Source organism: Sciurus vulgaris (assembly GCF_902686455.1).
Source record: "Sciurus vulgaris genome assembly, chromosome: 3".
In the NCBI taxonomy this organism is placed as follows: Eukaryota; Metazoa; Chordata; class Mammalia; order Rodentia; family Sciuridae; genus Sciurus; species Sciurus vulgaris.
Window position 1 is genome coordinate 124,220,649 of NC_136463.1, and position 19,338 is coordinate 124,239,986.

Genomic DNA, 19,338 nt, shown 5'->3' on the forward strand with positions numbered 1-19,338 from the left:
ATAAGTAACCTGGAGTGGGATAGCTGGGTTGTATGGTGGTTCCTAGTCTTTTGAGGAATCACTATACAGCTTTCCACAGTGGTTGCAGTAATTTGCAGTCTTACCCCCATATCCTTGCCAGCATTTATTGTTATTTGGGTTCTTGATGATTGCCATTCTAACTGGGATGAAGTATCTGCTCTTTTGAAAAGAATCTGAATTCTATTTTTTTGACTAAGTGACGTAGCTGTGCTTACGTATGGTTTGCATTTGGTATTTAAGGAAAAATATTTGGAGAAAACGTGTGAGTGTGCTTCCTTTTTTTTAAAACGTCAACTTTCCTGAGAAAGTTTTTCATATCTTTCAGTCACTCATTTACCATCTCAATTTACCTACCTCAATTTAGTGTTCACTTTCATCATTCTATTCAAATTGTTATCTACAAATATTGTTCATGACTCAGGCGGTCACATGTTAAACATATTACAGGAGATAAATTACATGACCTCCAAGCCAATGTCTAAAGCATCATTAACATCCTTCAAATACTTTGCCTTTTTCTCTTTCAACAGTAGCATCACATTTCATAATATACATGTATTGTTTTTCTAGAAGCACCATAAACATTCCCCATTTTTCCATTAAGGGTATCAGAATGAACCTTAAATATATTGAGTAGCCACAGATATTATAATAGGATCTCTGTTTTTAGCATTAAAAATGTAAGAACTTCTTTGATCTTTGCTTAAAATGTCATTAGATAATATTTTGTTTTATTTTATATAATATAATATTATTTTAGATTTTACTTATTTTGCAGTGCTGAGGATTGAACTCAATGCCTTGTGCAAGCTAGGCACATGCTCTACTACTGAGATACATCCTTAGCCTCTAGACAATATTTAAAATTTTTATCTATACTGTTAGTAAATATTGGAGCTGATGCAATGAGAATTTAGATGGTTACAGCAATAGTTAGACTAAAAGGAAAAAACCTTCTAGTAGTACAAGATCCCTACTTTATGCTTTTACTTTGTTATATTCATTTCTACACCCCATTTCTACACCCCATTCATTTCTACTTTGTGATTCCAACTATAACTCATATTTTCCATGCCCCTGAATTTTACAGTTTGTCTTATGAAACAGTTTGTATAAAATGGAATTTAAAACCATGCATTATATAACCATAGGAGTGTCTGTAGATGGTGAAAATCCCAGATTGATCTTGTCTGGCTGATCAAACTACTTGTTGGAATATCTTTGGTTGTCTTTAAGCACCTCAAATGCACAAACTCATTATATCAAGCTGGCTTTTTTTTTCTTTCACTTATCTTATGTGTATGTGCTTGAGCATGTGAACCTGTTGTTTTTTCTTATCACTATTTAACCATCTATACAGATACCCAATCTAAAATCCTGCACGTCATCTTGACTTCTTTTTTATTTCTTGTAGATATTGCAAATATTACCAACTCTGTCATTTTAACTTTCTAAATATAGCCACTTCTCTTTATTTCTGTTTTCATACCTCTGTTATCATAGTTCAAACCATTGCCATCTCCAGGTTTCTTTTCTCTAGTCATCACCTTTCCATGCTATGCAACTAAATTGTGTTTTCTCTCTTAAACTGCCCCCATGTCTTGCTGTTTTTATCACATGATCACTCCTGATGTTGCTGATGTATCCTCCTCTAGCCTCATCAGTATCATCCATTTTCTGCATTCTTTGTCCAAATGTTTTTCACCTCTCTTACGTTACTGCTCCTTTACCTGAACACCATTTGTTCTCGTGTCTAGTTTATCTGGCTCATCCTAATTCCTATTGCATTTTATAGGTCTCACAAATTCAGGAGAGACTTTCTTGAATTGTAGACTAGCTTTATTTGTTCTTAAGATTCTTGAATTTTCACTTTAACAGCTCTTATCATACTCTTGTCTTTTTAGTTATTAATATCAGTGGACAAAGAGATACAGTATATATCTTGATTTATTTTTTGGCTTTATTCTTAGAGATTAGTAGACTACCTGACCCTTAGTAGGTTCTCAATAAATATTTGTTGGTGAATGAATTTCGTTTAACACCTAATGATTACTTTCTCTACCTATAGTGAGGAAAGTAATAGTTCTGGTAAAAATAGAAGTTCTAATTATTTCATTATAAACTTGAATGTGTTTTTCACAAGAACACAGTGGTATTTAAAACAGTGTCAGGAAATAGTGATTTTTATTAATTATATTCTACTTATCCTACGATTTCAATTAAATAGGACAGTTAATTCTCAATTTTTAATTTTTTGTTAATCCCAACATCCTTCAGCACTGTCCCATCAATATCACTGACTCACCAGCTGACAGTGGCAGTAGTCGTCTGGATAAAGAGATTGCTTTTCAGAATCTCAGGTGTGGATAATTTGAGAAAGGCCCCTACCCTTACCCCTGCTCCCTCCTTTAGTTATTCAGTTACCTTTTTTCATTCATTGAGAAGCACTGAAAGACAACAGACTTAGCTTCACTGGATTTTGTTCTTTAATATTGTTTAACTTAAGGACTGGGTAAAATAATTCCATGGGCTAAAATGTAAACTTAATGTGTAGACATTAAGCGCAGTGGAGGATCTTCTCACTGAGGAGTTTGACAGGTAGGTGGGTAGTTGAAAAAGTTGGTTAAAGTGAGGAATCATTTAAAAACTACACATGTGAAGCTGGTGTGGTGACATGCCTTAGTCTGAAAGGGTGAGACAGGATAATTGCAAGTTTGAGACCAGCCTCAGAAATTGAATGAGACCCCCATCTCAAAATAAAAAATGAAAAGGACTGGGGTAAAACATACGTGTATTAAACACCTATTACCAAAACCAAAAGCAAACAAATAAAATAAAAAATATGTATCTTAAACATCATATTTTAACTTGAAATGCAGGTTAGGATGTAAAGGTCTTTGAGAAGCAAACTTTGAGTATAAAATACTTCTAGACTTTTATGATTTTTCTGCTATAGGTTTTCTAGCTTTTTCCCCCCCTGTACTTACTGCCTCTCAGAAGCATGTGATCCAGTTTCTGTAATTCCTCTCAAAATGTATGTATGATATTCCATTAGTTCATGCACTTTTGATTTAAATTTTTAAATTATGGCAAAAAGAACAATTAGCATGAACAGAAATAAAAACTGATTCTGGGTATCCATATTCCTCATCTTGTAGACTAGGAAATAGATTATAATTCTTGAGCCTTCTGTGTATTATGGGTATCAGTATGTTTTACAGTGGGAGTAGAGGGCTCCTAATGCATATGTGCTAATACAGTTTTAAAAAATATATTTTTAGTTGTAGATGGACACAATAACTTTTTTCTACTTATTTATTTTTATGTGGTTTTGAGGATCCAGTGCCTCAAGTGCTAGGCAAGCACTCTACCACTTAGCCACAATCCCAGCTCAGCTACCCCAGCCGTGCAAATAAATTTTAATGATAAAGGTTTTTGTACAGCCTAGTTGTTTACCCCTGCAACAGTGTATTTAAAGTTTGAGGGCCTGGGATTATGGCTCAGTGGAAAAGCGATTGCCTAGCATGTGTGAGGCACTGGGTTCAGTTCTCAGCATTGCATACAAATAAATAAAGTTGTTCATCAACAACTAATAAAATAAAGTTTGAAGATTTTTTTTTAATACTTGAGAGGTTTATGAATTTTTTTTGCCTCTTTGAAATATTGTCTGTTAGCAAAGTTATATCTGCATTCTTTGACTAGAAGAAAGCAAATATGTATTACTTGAATCATTTAGATTTGATTATTAAGGTTGAATAAAATTGAACTAGGGATTAAAAAAAGTCTTATTGATCAGAACTGAAGATATTAGAATTAAGAAAATATTTGATGAGCATATAGTTAGCTTAATATGTGATAATTACTATAAAATTTGCTAAGTTCTTTATGTTAATATCTCTTTTAAGATATATATTTTTCCCATTTTACAGATGAGGAAGTTGGTTCAGAGAGTCTAACACACTTAGAGCTACATAGGTATTAAATGGTATATTGTAGTTTGAATTTAGATGCTTCTGATTCTAAGGTGTGTAACATTCTGTATCATTGGCAATTTTTTTAAAGTTTTTTTATTTTTTTGACTGTGTTTGTCTTTTTTAGATGAAGAAAATAGTTTACATGTGGTGGTGAACTGTGGAGAAGCATTACTGAAGAATAATACTTATTGGCCTCTTGTTAGTGATTTTATTAATATTCTGTCTCATCAAAGTGTGGCTAAGAGATTTTTGGAAGACCATGGTTTGTTAGTTACATGGATGAACTTTGTATCTTTCTTTCAAGGTATGAATTTAACCTTTTTGTTAATTTTTTCTTTTTCAGTTTACAAAATGCCTAATGCTAAACTATTAACTAGTAATTAACAAGTAATAGTACATTTTAAACGTCTCATTATTTTAATTATTATTTATTAGAACTTTTATAAATTCATAAAAACATATCAGGGGTTTAAGAAAAAGTGTTGAATTATTAGAAAGAAAACAATTAAAAAGGAAACAATTTTTTTTTTTTTTAGTAGTGCTGAGGATTGACTCCAGGGCCTTGTATATGCCTGGCAAATCTTCTACCACCGAGCCATACCCTAACTCGAGTGTAATTTTTTTAACATCTCAAATCATTAATCTATACATGTGAAATCTAGTCTTTCATAAAAATTTCAACTATCATCAATTAAAGTTGTTTTGACTTTCTTAAAGATACTCATTTGTTAAATGAGACATTCACAAAGTGTTGTCCAAGAAGACATAGTTTGTGAAAAAAATTTAAAGTTCTAGATTATTTCATTTTAAGTAATTTATTTCTCTATGTATTATGCAATTTATGCAATTTGTGTGCATCAAATTGTGAAGGGTACTAGGAAATGTTTCATTTGATTTTTTAATCTGAATACTTGCTTCTGTTTGACAAGGCCTATGTATGCTTTAATTTTTGTAAGGTATGAACTTAAACAAGCGAGAACTGAATGAGCATGTGGAATTTGAGTCTCAGACCTACTATGCTGCCTTTGCTGCTGAACTTGAGGCCTGCGCACAGCCAATGTGGGGGCTCTTATCACATTGTAAAATTAGGGTATGTTGGAAATATTTTTGGTAATTTCTGTATTTGTTTTTAAAATAATTAAGAAAAAGATTTGTGAAAAAATTGGCGTTTATTTGTATATAACGTATGGGGTTTAATTCTGTTTCAAGTTGAATTCAGCTTTGTGGAAACTGACCTGAGACAGTAATTTATATTCTTAGGTTGAAATTCATTTATATTAACAGATCTTCTCAGCCTGCCCCTACTTTGAACAGTCTTTGAAACTTAAGTCTCTACATTCACCTTTATTTAAGTTTCTTTTTACCTATTATCAGCTGCCTAGTGCTTCTTATCTTTCCAAGGGTAAGAATATTCCTCAGTAAAATTTACAATATTCAGATTCTAAGCACAAAATAAATTCCACACAACTTCCAGTTGTTGATAAAGTCATTGGATTGATGTGGCACCAAAATCCTTGAGTAGTCCAGAAAAATGAAGTTCTAAGCCTATTAAAATAAAGACTAGACTAAAAATTTGATATATGATCCTATGAAGTCCAGCCTGTTAACCTGTACCAGTAGCAAGCTGGGCAAGAATTCATAGTGGAAATATTTTAAAACCCCCTAGTTCTAGTCTAAACTTTGCCTCTTTCTACTTGTGTGACTTGGTCAACCCATTTAAAACAATTTAACTTCTCAGTTTTCTTATCTTTTCAAAACAAAACAAAAGCAAATAGGTCAGAAAAGTCTGTTCTTCTTCATAGGTAATTATGAAGTTCTTTAAAATGTGTTATCCTTTAAGAAGATTTATATTTTTCTCTCATGAGTTTAGCTGTTTTCTAAATGCAAATGTATCATGGCTTTGCAACAGTCTAATTAGGTTTAAATTTCTAACAGTTTAGGTTATGTATATAGATTTCCTAATAGGTACATGAATTTTCTCAGATCCCTAATTAACTTTTTTTTTTTTTTTGACCACACTAGGGATTGAATCCAGTGCCTCGTGCATGCTAAACAGTTGCTCTACCACCTTGCTATACTCCCAGTGGTTCCCACCACCAATAACTTTAAAACCATTTGTCCATACTGTATTTCCTTTTGTGTCCTTCATATCATTTGATGTTGTCTTAAATGATGGAGTTGTTCAGTCTACACCTTTTCCCCTTGCTGTACTAGCTGTATTGACCTTGTGGTCACATACCATGAATTCTTTCTTCCCTTTCAGAAGTTTCTCCCTTCTGCTTCTGTTTTGTTTTTATTTCTTTATATTTAAAAAAAAAATCTAGATTTTTAAGGTAATTTCTTCCCTTGTTTTCCTGCCTCTAGAGTTTTCCTACTATTATCTATCCCAATATTAAAGTTACTTTTCTAAGCTCTGCATGTCTCTCATCTGCTTGAAAATCATTCAGGTTCTCATTTGTCTAGAGGGTATTGTTTAAATTTCCTAAAGAGTTATTTAAGATCTTCCACAGTTTACCCTCAGTTTATCTTTATAATTCATCTTCTTATACCACCTTCCATCTTCATTGGTTGATAACTATTCCATTATGCAATGTCCTTTCTTGATTCTTCTGCTTTCAGTCAAGCAAAATCTAAATGTTCTTTCCTTAGCCTAGTGCTTCTCTTGCATTAGAATTGTCTGAGAAGCTTAAAAAAATACACATACCTAAGACCCACTGTTAAGAGATTTTGATTTGTTTGATATGAAGTATGACCTGGTAGTGATTCCAGCCAGAATGAAGAACCATTAGTGCTAGCTTTTCAGAAATTCTACTCAAAAGACCCAACTGATAGGTTATCTGCTCATTAGTCAGATTTGTGATTCCACTAACAGTGTTTTCATAGTACCTCATTTAATCTCCACTGTAGTATTTATAAAACAATGTGAGGTTTGTTTGTTCATTTGTTTTAAAAATATTTGTTGAATGTGATTCTATAAGACACTTCTAGATGCTTAAGTTTTTGGTGTTAATAGACATAGTTCTTGTTTCATAATGCAGTCTTACAGGGGAGGTAGACCTTAAGTAAGTAAACACAGCTTTACTTTTGTATGTACTTCTATAGGAAAATAACAGATTGCTATGAGATAGAGAAATGGGTTAGATCTGAGGGTTAGACAAAGCCTTTTTGAGGAAAGAATATGGCAGAGCCAGCTTTGTGAAAAATAAAAGCGAGGTTAGTGGGGAAGGTAGAATGGAATAGCCCACCTGTAGCAGGAAAATGATTTGTTCATATAAGGAATTTGTGTCTGGAACTACAGAGTAGATAAAACAGTGATGGAGAGATAGACAGGGACCAGGTTATTATTAGGTCCTTCTAGAGCATGTTAAGAAGACTTCGATTTAATTTTAAAGGGAAGCTTGTGATTTTTTTTTCCTTTTTTCTTTTTTCATGGTGGGGATTGAATCCACTATCTCAAGTATGCTAGGCAAGTGCTGTATCACTGACCTACATCTCCAGCCCAGCCTGTGAAAATTGTTTTTCTTTCGTTTTTATTTTTTGATCCTGGGGATTGAACCCAGGGGCACTTTACCATTGAGCTACATCCCCAGCCCTTTTTATTTTTTATTTTAAGGCAGGGTCTCGCTAAGTTGCTGAGGCTGGTCTTGAACTTGTGATCCTCCTGCCTCCACCTCCTGTCACTGGAATTACAGGTGTGAGTCACTCACTGTGAAGATTTTTAAGTAGTTCAGCATGATCAGATTTATACTTAAAAGGTTATTCTGACTGCTGGTGAAGATGGGGATTGGGGAAAAGAGCAGTAGGAAACAGGACCACTAGGGATAACAGACCAATTAAGATGCTATGATAATGATAAATCGATCTCACTTAAATGTGTAATCTAAGGAAGACTTACAGAAGTAAAGAGTAAAATGGTGGTTATCAGAGGCTGGGGGAATGGGGAAATTTTTACCAAAGGATACAAAGATTCAACTGGGCCAGAGGAATAAATTTTTAAGATCTGTTGCACAGCATGAGACCACAGTTAGTAATAATGTATATTTCACATTTTCTAGACAAATAGATCTTACATGTTTTCAGTACAAATGTATGTATCTGAGATGTTAGGTATGTTAATTAGCATGATGTGATCTTTTCATAGTGTACACATGTATCCAAATATCATATTGTACCCCCTATACATATATATATATAATATAATTCTTATTTATTTAAAAAGATGCCATAGTAATAGTCTAAATGTGAAATTCTAAACATAAACTTGAATATAAACATATATTTGAGATTTGATTTATTTTGAAAAGTTACAATTTGGAGGTAGGATCAGTAAACTTGGTGTGATGGGTTGTATGTAATTGTTGAGGAAGAGAAACTGTATGATGTACAGTTACAGATGTAATAGTTACAGAAGTAGAAAAGACTGGTAGAAAAGAAAGTTTTAGAGAAGTTCAAATTAGTTTTAGACATGTTAAGTTTGACATGTCCGTCAAGTGGAAATTGTGAAGTGAAGATTGTGTTTCACTCTCAAAAGTGAAAGTCTGGACAGAGTTTATAAATTCTAAATCCTTTGGTATATAGATGATATTTATCACCAAGGCATGGGATGCGATTAAGAAGGGAGAGACTAGACATGAACTCTAAGGAAAGAATGTCCTTTAAATATAAGGGAGAGGGATATGAGAAAACCCAGAAGAATGTAGTGTCCCGAAGACCAACAGAAGACAACAATTCAGGAAGGTGGTTTGATGTGACACTCATATGAAGGGATCACTATTTTAGGAAAATTATTATGATAACTACATATAGAACAAATTTGGATTGTGAAACTGGGATAATCTCTGATAATGAAAAATCATTATTTCCAGGCAGTAGTAAATTTTTCACCTCTGAAGCCAGGATTGCAGTGTGCCCTTAACCTAAAAAGTTGAGGGCAGTGAGGAAACAGACTTATATTGTCCTGACAATATTTCAGAGAGTAGTTTCTTGGTGAAAGAAGCATCTACATCCTAAATCAGACCTTCTCTTGGGCAACCACACTATGCCAGGCATTGTACTCCACACTTCACATATATTCTCATCTAATTTTTACAGCATTTCATATAAAGTATGTACCATCATGCCTTTCTTTCAGAGGTGAGACAATTATCAAGTTCACGTAGCTATTAGTGGAAACTGAATTTGAAATCTGTTTGATTTAATTACCACTTTGCTATACTTATTTTGTAAGCAAGAATTTCCAGAGCTTTTTAGCAATAGTGCTGACAGATTTTAGAAATGAAAATTAGAAGAGTATTTAAAGTTTAAAAGGCATTTCTCTGTTCATATTTTCCACTATAAAATCTGAAACTAAAGGAATAAGCAGCATAAAAGGAAATTTCATGTGATTAAATTATATCTTTTGGTGATTGCCCTGAATACTATTTCAGTTTTAAAAATATAAGTTCTAATTAAAAAAAATACTACTACCCAGTTATCTCAGTTGGTAGGGTACCAGACTTTTAATAATAGATTAATAACAGGCTAAAGCATGACACATTTTTAGAATTTTATTTATTTTATTTTCTGATGGGAACAAATAAACTGCAAAATCTCCATCTAGTGGCAATTTCCAGTTACTGCAAACTTGATAGGTATCAAGTACTGCCTTGACTTCTTGGAGCAATTAATTAACTACTTGATATCTCATAGTGTTAAGATGTAAGAGAACATTTAAAATTTTTTTTATTAGAGCACTATAATTATATGTAATATTTAGGTTGATTTTTGCAAAATCATACTTGCAAGGAATTTGATTTCAATTCCCTTTTCCCTCCCTGTTTCCTCCCCTCCTCCACAAATTTCCTCTCCCTCTCCACTCAAGTGATTTTCCTTTTGCTACTTTATTTATTTTTAATTGGTACTTTCTACATATATATAAAAGTGAAATTCACTTTGGTACATTTATGTATGTATATGATTTTGTTATTTCTTTCCCTTTCCCTTCCTCCCTCTCTATTGTTCTCCTTCTTCTACTCCACTGAATTCCCATGTTTGTATGATATCTGATCCCCTCCCCAGTCACCTTCTTTCCATTGTTTGCTTTAACTTCCACATATGAGAGAAAACATTAGACCCTTGATTTTCTGAGTCTGACTTATTTCACTTAACATGATTTTCTCCATTTCTACCCATTTACTGGCAAATGCCATTATTTCATTCTTCTTTATGGCTGAGTAAAATACTATTGTGTACCACATTTTCTTGATCTATTCATCTATCATGAGCATCTGGGTTGATTCCATAACTTGGCTATTGTGAATTGTGCTGCTATAAACATGAAAGTGACTGTATTGCTATATTATGCTGATTTTAGTTCTTTTGGATAAATACTGAGGAGTGGGATAGCTGGGTAATATGGTGGTTCCATTCCTAATTTTTTGAGAAATCTCTGTATTGCTTTCCAGAGTGGTTGTAGTAGTCTGCAGTCCCACCAACAGTGTGCAAGTGTTCCTTTTCTCCCACATCTTTGCCAGCATTTATTGCTATTTGTGTTCTTGAGAATTACCATTCTGACTAGAGTAAAATGAAATCTTAGTGTAGTTTTGATTGTATTTTCCTGATTTCTAGAGATGTTGAACATTTTTCATATATTTGTTGGCCTTTGTGTATTTTCTTTTGAAAACTTTATTTAGTTCTTTTGCCTGTTTATGATTGGGTTATATGGGTTTTTTTTGTTTGTTTTTCATTGAGTTTCTTGAGTTTTTAAAATATTCTGGATATTAATACTCTGTCAGAGGAGTAGCTGGCAAAGATTTTCCCCCACTCTGTAGACCTTCTTGTCATGCTCTTAATCATTTCCTTTGTTGCACAGAATATTTTAAATTTTTTTATCATATAAACTCACTTTTTTTAAAATAAACTTTATTTTATTTTTATGTGGTGCTGAGGATCGAACCCAGGGCCTCACAAGTGCTAGGTGAGCACTCTGCACTGAGCCCCAGCCCCAGCCCAGAATATTTTTAATTTGATGGCATCCACTTGTTGATTCTTGGTTTTGTTTCCAAAGCTTTAAAGGTCTTGTTAAGGAAGTTGGTGCCTGCATCCACCTATATAATGGAGTGTTGTTTTCTTCTAGCAGTTACAAGGTTTCTGGTCTAATTCCTAAGTCTTTGATCCACTTGATTTGATTTTGTGCAAACTGAAAGATAGGTGTCTAATGTTAGTCTACATATGGATATCCAGTTTTTCCAGCACCATTTGTTAAAAAGGCTTTCTTTTCTCCAACATATTTTTGGCGCATTTTTCAAGTATCAGTTGTAAGTATGTAGATTTGTTTCTGTGTCTTCTATTCTAGTCTGTTGGTCTTCATGTCTATTTTTATGCTAATATCATGCTGTTTTTGTGATAATACTTCTGTAGTACAATTTGAGATTGGGTATTATGATGCCTCTTGCATAGTTTTTCTTGTTGAGAATTGCTTTGGTTATTCTGGGTCTCTATTCTTCCAAATGAATTTTAGACATTTTTTCCTGGTTCTGTGAGGAATGTCATTGGCATTTTGGTGGTGATTGCATTGAATGTGTATTTTGCTTTTGGTAGTGTGGCCTTTTTTTTTTTTGTGGTGCTGGGGATCGAACCCAGGGCCTTGTGCTTGTGAGGCGAGCACTCTACCAACTGAGCTATCTCCCCAGCCCCTAGTATGGCCATTTTGACATATTAATTCTGCCTGCCCAAGAACATGGATCTTCCATCTTCTGAGGTCTTCTTCAATGTCTTTCTTCAGTGGTCCATAGTTTTTGTGTAGAGGTCCTTCACATCCTTCATTAAATTAATTCCCAGTTATTCTATTCTTTTTGGGTTTATTGTGATGTGGATAGTTTCCTGATTTCTTTGTCAGCTGAAGTGCTGTTTATAAAAAAAGCTATTGATTTATGAGTGCTGATGTTGTATCCTGCTACTTTGCTAAATTCATTTATCAGTTCTAGAAGTCTTCTGGGGAAATTTGTTTGGGTCTTCTAGATATAGGATCATGTCATCAGCAAAAATAGTTTGAGCTCTTCATTTTCTATTTGTACCCCTTTAATTTTTCTCTTACCTGATTGCTCTGGCTAGAGTTTCAAGAACTATATTGAATAGAAATGGTGAGTGCAAATCCTTGTCTTATTCCTGTTTTTAGAGGAAGAGCTTTAAGTTTTTCTCTGTTTCTCTGTGTGATGTTGACTTTGAGTTTGTCATATATTGCCTTTCTAATGTTGAGATAATTTCCTTCTGTCCCTAATTTCTCCAGTGGTTTTAACATGAATAGTTGCTGTATTTTATCAAAGACCTTTTCTATATCTATTGAAATACTCATATTCTTGTCCTCAATTCTTTTTAAATGGTGCATTACATTTTTTTCATTTGCATACATTGAACCCATCTTGTATCCTTGGGATGAAGCCCATTTGATCATAGTGTAGTATCTTTGTTTAGTTGTTGATGAACCTTTATTTTATTCATTTATTTATTCATTCATTTATCTTTTAGATTTGTTTTTTTATTCTAATTAGTACAGTAGAATGCATGTATACATTTTGATAAATGGAGTATAATTTCTCATTTTTCTGATTGTATATATTGTAGGGTCATATCAGTCATGCAGTCATTTGTATACATGAGGTAATATCTGTTTCAATCTACTATCCTTCCTGCCCCCATACTCTTTCCCCTCCTTTCACTGCCCTTTACCTAACCTAAAGTAACTCTGTTCTTCCCTAGTCCCAGCCCCGCTTATTGTGAATTAGCAACCACAGATCAGAGAAAACATTTGGCCTTTGGTTTTTTGGGTTTCACTTAGCATGATATTCTCCAGCTCCATCCATTTATCAGCAAATGCCATAATTTCAGTCTTCTTTAAGGCTGAGTAATATTCCATCATACACACACACACACCACATTTTCTTTATCCATTCATCTGTTGAAGGATACGTAGGTTGGTTCTATAGTTAGCTGTTGTGATTTGAGCTGCTATAAACATTGATGTGCCTGCGTCACTGTAGCATGCAGATTTTAAGTCCTTTGGGCATAAACCAAGGAGTGGGATAGCTGGGTCAAATGGTGGTTCCATTCCAAGTTTTCAGAGGAATCTTCATACTGCTTTCCAAAATGGTTGCATCAATTTGTATTCCTACCAGCTGTGTATGATTGTACCTTTTCCACCAGATCCTCACCAACATTTATTGTTACTTGTGTTCTTGATAATTGCCATTCTGATTGGAGTGAGATGAAATCTTAGAGTAGCTTTAATTTTTATTTCTCTAATTGCTAGAGATGTTGAACATTTTTTCATATATTTGTTGATCGATTGTATTTCTTCTGTGAAGTGTCTGTTCAGTTCCAGAGCCCATTTACTGATTGGGTTCTTTGTTTCTTTGGTGTTAAGTTTTTTGAGTTCTTTATATACCCTAGAGATTCATGTTTTATCTGAGGCACATGTGGTAAAGATTTTTCTCCCAATCTATAGACTCTCTCTTCACATTATTTTTCTTTTGCTGAGAAGAAGCTTTTTAGTTTGAATCCTTCCCATTTATTGATTCTTGATTTTACTTCTTGCACTTTAGGGGTCTTGTTAAGGAAATCAGATCCTAGGCTGATATGGTGAAGATTTGGGCCAACCTTTTCTTTTAGTAGGTGCAGGATCTCTGTTCTAGTGCCTAAGTCTTTGATCCACTTTGAGTTGAGTTGTATGCAGGGTGAGAGATAAAGGTTTAATTTCATTTTGTTACATATGGCTTTCTATTTTTCCCAGCACCATGTGTTAAATAGGCTATCTTTTCTCCAGTGAATGTTTTCAGCACCTTTGTCTAGTATGAGATAACTGTATTTATGTGGGTTGTCTCCGTGTCTTCTATTTTGTGCCATTGGTCTACATGTCTACTTTGGTGCTAGTACCATGCTGTTTTCATTACTATTGCTCTTCAGTATAGTTTGAGGTCTGGTATTGTGATGTCTCCTGTTTCACTTTTCTTTTGATAAGGATTGTTTTGGTTATTCTGGGGCTCTTGTTTTTCCAAATGAATTTCCTGATTGCTGTTCTATGAAGAATGTCATTTGGATTTTAATAGGAATTGCATTAAATTTGTATAACATTTTTGGTAGTATGATCATTTTGACCATATTCTACTTATGCAGGAGCATGGGAGGTCTTTCCATCTTCAAAGGTCTTCTTCAATTTCTTCCTTTAGTGTTTTGTAGTTTTCATTGTAGAGGTCTTTCACTTCTTTTGTTAGATTGATTATCAAATTTTTTTTTTTTTAAGGCTTCTGTGAATGGAGTAGTTTTCTTAATTTCTCTTTCAGTAGATTTATTAATGATAGGAACACATTTGATTTATGGGTATTGATTTTATATCCTGAAACTTTGCTGAGTTCATTTATTAGTTCTAGAAGTTTTTTGGTGGAATATTTTAGATCTTCTAAATATAGAATCATGTCATTGGCAAATAGTGATAGTTTGAGGTGTTCTTTACCTATTTGTATACCTTTCTTTCTTATGTCAAATTGCTCTGACTAGAGTTTCAAGGACAGTGTTGAATAAAAGTGATGAAAGGGGGCATCCTTGTCTTGTTCCGTTTTTAGAAGGAATGCTTTCAATTTTTCTGTTTAAAATTATTTTGGCCTTCAGTTCAGCATATATGACTTTTATGATGTTGAGGTATGTAGTTTTTGTAGTTTTGAGGTATGAGGTTTTGAAAATGAAGGGGTACTGTATTTTTTAAAATGCTTTTCCTGCCTCTATTGAGGTGATTGTATGATTCTTGTTTTTAAGTCTATTGATTTGATGAATTACATTTATTGATTTCCATATGCTCAACTGGACCTTGTATTCCTGGGATGAACCCCACTTGATTGTGGTGCACTCTCTTTTTTAATGTTTTTGTATGTGATTTGCCAGAATTTTATTGAGATTTTTTGCATCTATGTTCATTAGGGATATTGGTCTGAAGTTTCCTATCCTTTATGTGTCTGTCTGGTTTTGGGATCAGGGTGATACTAGCCTCATTGAATGAGTTTGGAAGGGTTCCTTCCTTTTCTATTTCATGGCATAATTTGAAGAGTATTGGTGTTAATTCTTCTTTGAAGGTCTTGTAGAACTTGGCTGAGAATCTGGTCTTGGGCTTTTCTTAATTGATAGACTTTTGGTGGCATTTTTTATTTCATTACTTGAAATTGTTCTGTTTATTCTTTTATTTATATGCAGCACTGAGGATCAAACCCAGTGGCTCACACATGTGAGGCAAGTGCTCTACCACTGAGCCACAACCTCAGACCTGTATTATCTTCTTAATATGTTTTTGAATGTAGTTTGCTAATGTTTTATTAAGAAATTTGCATCTGTGTTCATCAGGGGTATTGGTCTGTAGTTTTCCTTCCTAGATGTGTCTTTGTCTGTTTTTGGTATCAGTTATACTGTCTTCACAGACTGTGTTTGGTAGTGTGCTCCCCCTTTCATTTTCAAGGAATAATTTGAGAAAGACTGGTGTTAGTTCTTATTTAAAGGTATGGTAGAAATCAGTTGAGAATCCATCTGGTTCTGAGCTTTTCTTTGTTGGTAGGCTTTTAAGTGTTGTTTCAGTTTTGTTACTTGATATTGATCTGATTAGGTTTTTTTTTTTTTTTTTTTCTTTGAAGTTGTAGTTTTTGTTTCTTTGAAGTCTTATTTATTTATTTTTTTTATTGCATTAAGGATTTAATCCAGTGCCTCACATGTGCTACGGAAGTGCTCTGCCACTGAACCACAGTCCCAGGTTCTGTTTAGGTTTTCTGTATTTTCCTGGTTCAATTTGGGGAGGTCATGTGATTAGAAATTTGTCAGTGCCTTCTAAATTTGGCAGTTTATTGGAGTATAAATTTTCAAAATAGTTTCTAATGGTCTTCTGGATTTCAGAAATGTCGATGGTAACATCTCCTTTTTCATCTCTAATTTTGTTGATTTGGATCTTCTCTTTCTTTTGATTAGTTTGGCTAAGGATTTATCAATCTTATTTATCTTTTTAAAGAACCAGCTCTTGGTTGTGTTGATCCTGTGTATTGTTTTTTCATTCTTAATTTCATTAATTTTGATTCTGATCTGTATTATTTCCTGTCTTCTACTGATTTTGAAGTAGTTTGTTCTTTTTTGTTTTTTCATACCAGGAGTTGAATACAGGGGCACTTAACCTCTGAGCCACATCCCCAGCCCTTTTAAAATTTTTTTAAATCTTGAAACAGGGTCTAAGTTGCTTAGGTCCTTGCTAAGTTGCTGAGGCTGGCTTTGAATTTGTGATTCTCCTGCCTCAGCCTCCCAAGCTGCTGGGATTACAGTCATGCGCCACTATGCCTAGCTGCTGCTTCTTTATCTAAGGTCTTGAGGTGCAGCAAAAGCTTATTTATTTGGAATCTCTCTTTCTTTTTTTCTTTAATGTAGGCACTCAATGCAATGAATTTTACTCTTACTACTGCTTTAGTACTGTCCCAGAGATTTTCATACATAGTATTTTTATTTTCATTTGTTTTATGAATTTCTTGATTACTTCTTTCATTCCTTCTTTGATCCATTCTTTATGTAAAAGAGTATTATTTCATCTCCATCTGTTTTTGTGATTTCTGTTATTTTTCTTATTGTCAATTTCTCATTTCATTCCATTATGGTCTACTAGGACAGATGAAATTATATTGGATTTTTTTTGTATTTTCTAACTTATAACCTAGAATATGGTCTATTTTGTAAAAGATTCTATGAGCTGCTAAGAAGAAGGGAAATTCACCTGTTTTGGGATGAAATGTTCTGTATATGTCTATTAGGTTCTTTTGATTTATAGTATTATTTAGGTTGCATATATTTTTATTGGTGATTAGGGTGTGTTGTATTTTTTCTTTGCGAGGGGGTCTATCTGGGATTTAATGTCAATGAGTATTTTTTTTTTTTTTAACTTTATTTTATTTTTATGTGGTGCTGAGGGTCGAACCCAGGGCCTTACAACTGCTAGGCAAGCGTTCTACCACTGAGCCACAACCCCAGCCCAATGGCTGTTTTTAAAATGTAACTGGATGTGTTGATATTTTGGGTGTAAATATTTGCTATTGTTTTGTTTTCTTGTTAGATTGTTCCCATTACTAGGATGCAATGGCCTTCTTTGTCTCTTCTGATTCATTTTTGCTTGGAATTCGGTTTTGTTAGATATGAGAGTAACTTTTTCAGCTTGTTTATGGACTCCATTTGTGTGGAATATTTGTACCATCCTTTGACATTCAGCCTGTGAATGTCTTTGCCAATGATGAATCTCCTGCAAATAGCATATAGTCGAATCTTGTTTTTTGTTCCATTTGGCTAATCTGTGTCTTTCAGTTGGGAAGTTGAGACCATTTATATTCAGTATTATTATGAATATGTGTTTGTAGTTTGCCTTGATTCTTGTTTAGATGATTAGTCTTTTATTGATTTTTATCCTTTTGGGAATATTGAGATACCCCATCCCCCCGCCCCCGGCTCTCCTTGATTTTAGTGTTTGAGTTTAGAATCAGAAGTTGACCTTGTTGGTTTGCCTCTAATTGTGACCTGATGTTTCTCCCTTGGAGTTTTTAGTATTCTTTCCTTATTTTCTATGCTGGACATTTTGATTATGATGTGTCTTGGAGAAGTTATGTTCTGATCAGCTCTATTTGGATTCTTGTATACTTCCTGTGTGTGGATGTCTATTTTATTTCTGATATAGGGAATTTTTCTGTTATTGTTTCATTGAAAATGTTCTTAATGTCTTTAGTTTGTATCTCCATGTTTTCTTCTTTCCAGTTTGGTCTGTTGATGTTGTGCCAGATATACTTATATACTCTTATATACTCTCTTATATACTCTCTATCATTTTTTCCCCTTTGTTGTATTTTGTGTACTCAATCATGTGTCCTGTCTACAAGACTTGAGGATCTGTCTTCAAGGTCTGAAGTTTTATTTGCACAATCTAATTTGTTAGTGATGCTTTCAAGTGAATTTTTAATTCATTGTGTCTTTCATTTTCAGGAGTTCTGAATGATTTCTTTTCAGTATTTCTATTTCTTTAATGAAATGGTTTAGATCTTTTACATCACTGAACATTTTAATAATCATTTTTTTTTACTTCATTCAATATTTAATAATCAGTTTTTAAAAATATAATCTTTCTCTGAAATTTCATCCACTTCCATATCTATAGGATTCTTTGTTGGGGATTGTGAATTTTATGGGGAGATTGGTTTGCCTGTTTCTTTACGTTTTCAGAGGTTCTGTACTTGGGCATTAGTTGAGGTAAATTTCCCTTCCTCTTTTAAATGTGTGCCCTTACATGTGTAGTTCTTTTTTTATTCTAGGATTTCACTCTGTTTTTCATATATGAGTAGATATTGGCATTGGGATGGAACTTGAGGTTTCCCTCTGATTGTTCCTCCTTGGGGCTTGGTTGTGATTGGGGGTTTTTATTTCCCCAACTCTGAGTTGAAGTATGTTTAGTCTCAAGTGAGGCTAAATCATATGTGGGGTAAGTTTCTCTGTTGTTTGGATTATGAGTATTTCTTGGTAGCAGAATCTCTATTCCGTAATCTTGAAGTGTCTCAATCACTTTCCAGCCCTCCTAGAGGGAGGGGGATCCAGGAATAGCACTAAAGTTAGTAATAGATGTAGACTGTTTTTATTTTTTTTGGTACCTGGGAATGAATCCAGGGTCGCTTAGCCACTGAATTACATCCCCAGCCCTTTTAATTTTTTGAGACAGCATCTTGCTAAGTTGTATAGGGCCTCACTAAGTTGCTGAGGCTGGCTTTGAACTTGTGATCTTTCTGCCTTAGCCTCCTGAGACGTGTGTGCTGCTGTAGCTGGCCAGACATAGAGTTTTAAGATGAATGTCTGGTATTTACTTTGACATCTGTAACCTTGATTGCCACCTGTATGGGAATGATGGGGTCAGCATTTAACATCAGTGGCAGCAACACAAAACTATGAACTAGATCAGGCATTTGACATCAGGTGTCCACTATGTTGTCTACTGTAATAATAGTCACATCAACATAAATGGGATTTACTTAAACTATGTAATTCTATCCGTGGGATCACAGTTTCCTCAGTAAAAGAAAAATAAGGTGGGAAGGTGAGGAAAAGTTTGAAATATTAAAAAAAATGTCATCAAAGGAGAAGGAGGTAGGTAGCAGATGCTGGCTTACTGAGAAACAATTTTCCCACTTTGTAAGTCAGATGCTGAGGAGCTGCTGGAAAGTGCACCCTTCTTCTAATCTGCCATCTTCTCTCTTCACGGAACGTTTTTTATGCATCCTTTCATTTGCATCTTTGTAACAGTACTGGGAGGAAAGTAGTAGTATGC

At 34.0% G+C, this 19,338-nt stretch overlaps 1 protein-coding gene across 7 annotated transcripts in view; it reads left to right on the forward strand.

Moving 5' to 3' along the window:
- Positions 1–19,338, forward strand: part of UBR3 (ubiquitin protein ligase E3 component n-recognin 3) — a 210,515-nt gene that overhangs the window by 60,470 nt on the left and 130,707 nt on the right. For all 7 annotated transcript variants that reach the window (XM_079135462.1, XM_079135466.1, XM_079135463.1 and 4 more), the window contains 2 exons: positions 4,120–4,299; positions 4,952–5,085. In XM_079135462.1, the coding sequence (XP_078991588.1) occupies positions 4,120–4,299; positions 4,952–5,085 (314 nt within the window). The remainder of the gene's footprint in view (positions 1–4,119; positions 4,300–4,951; positions 5,086–19,338) is intronic.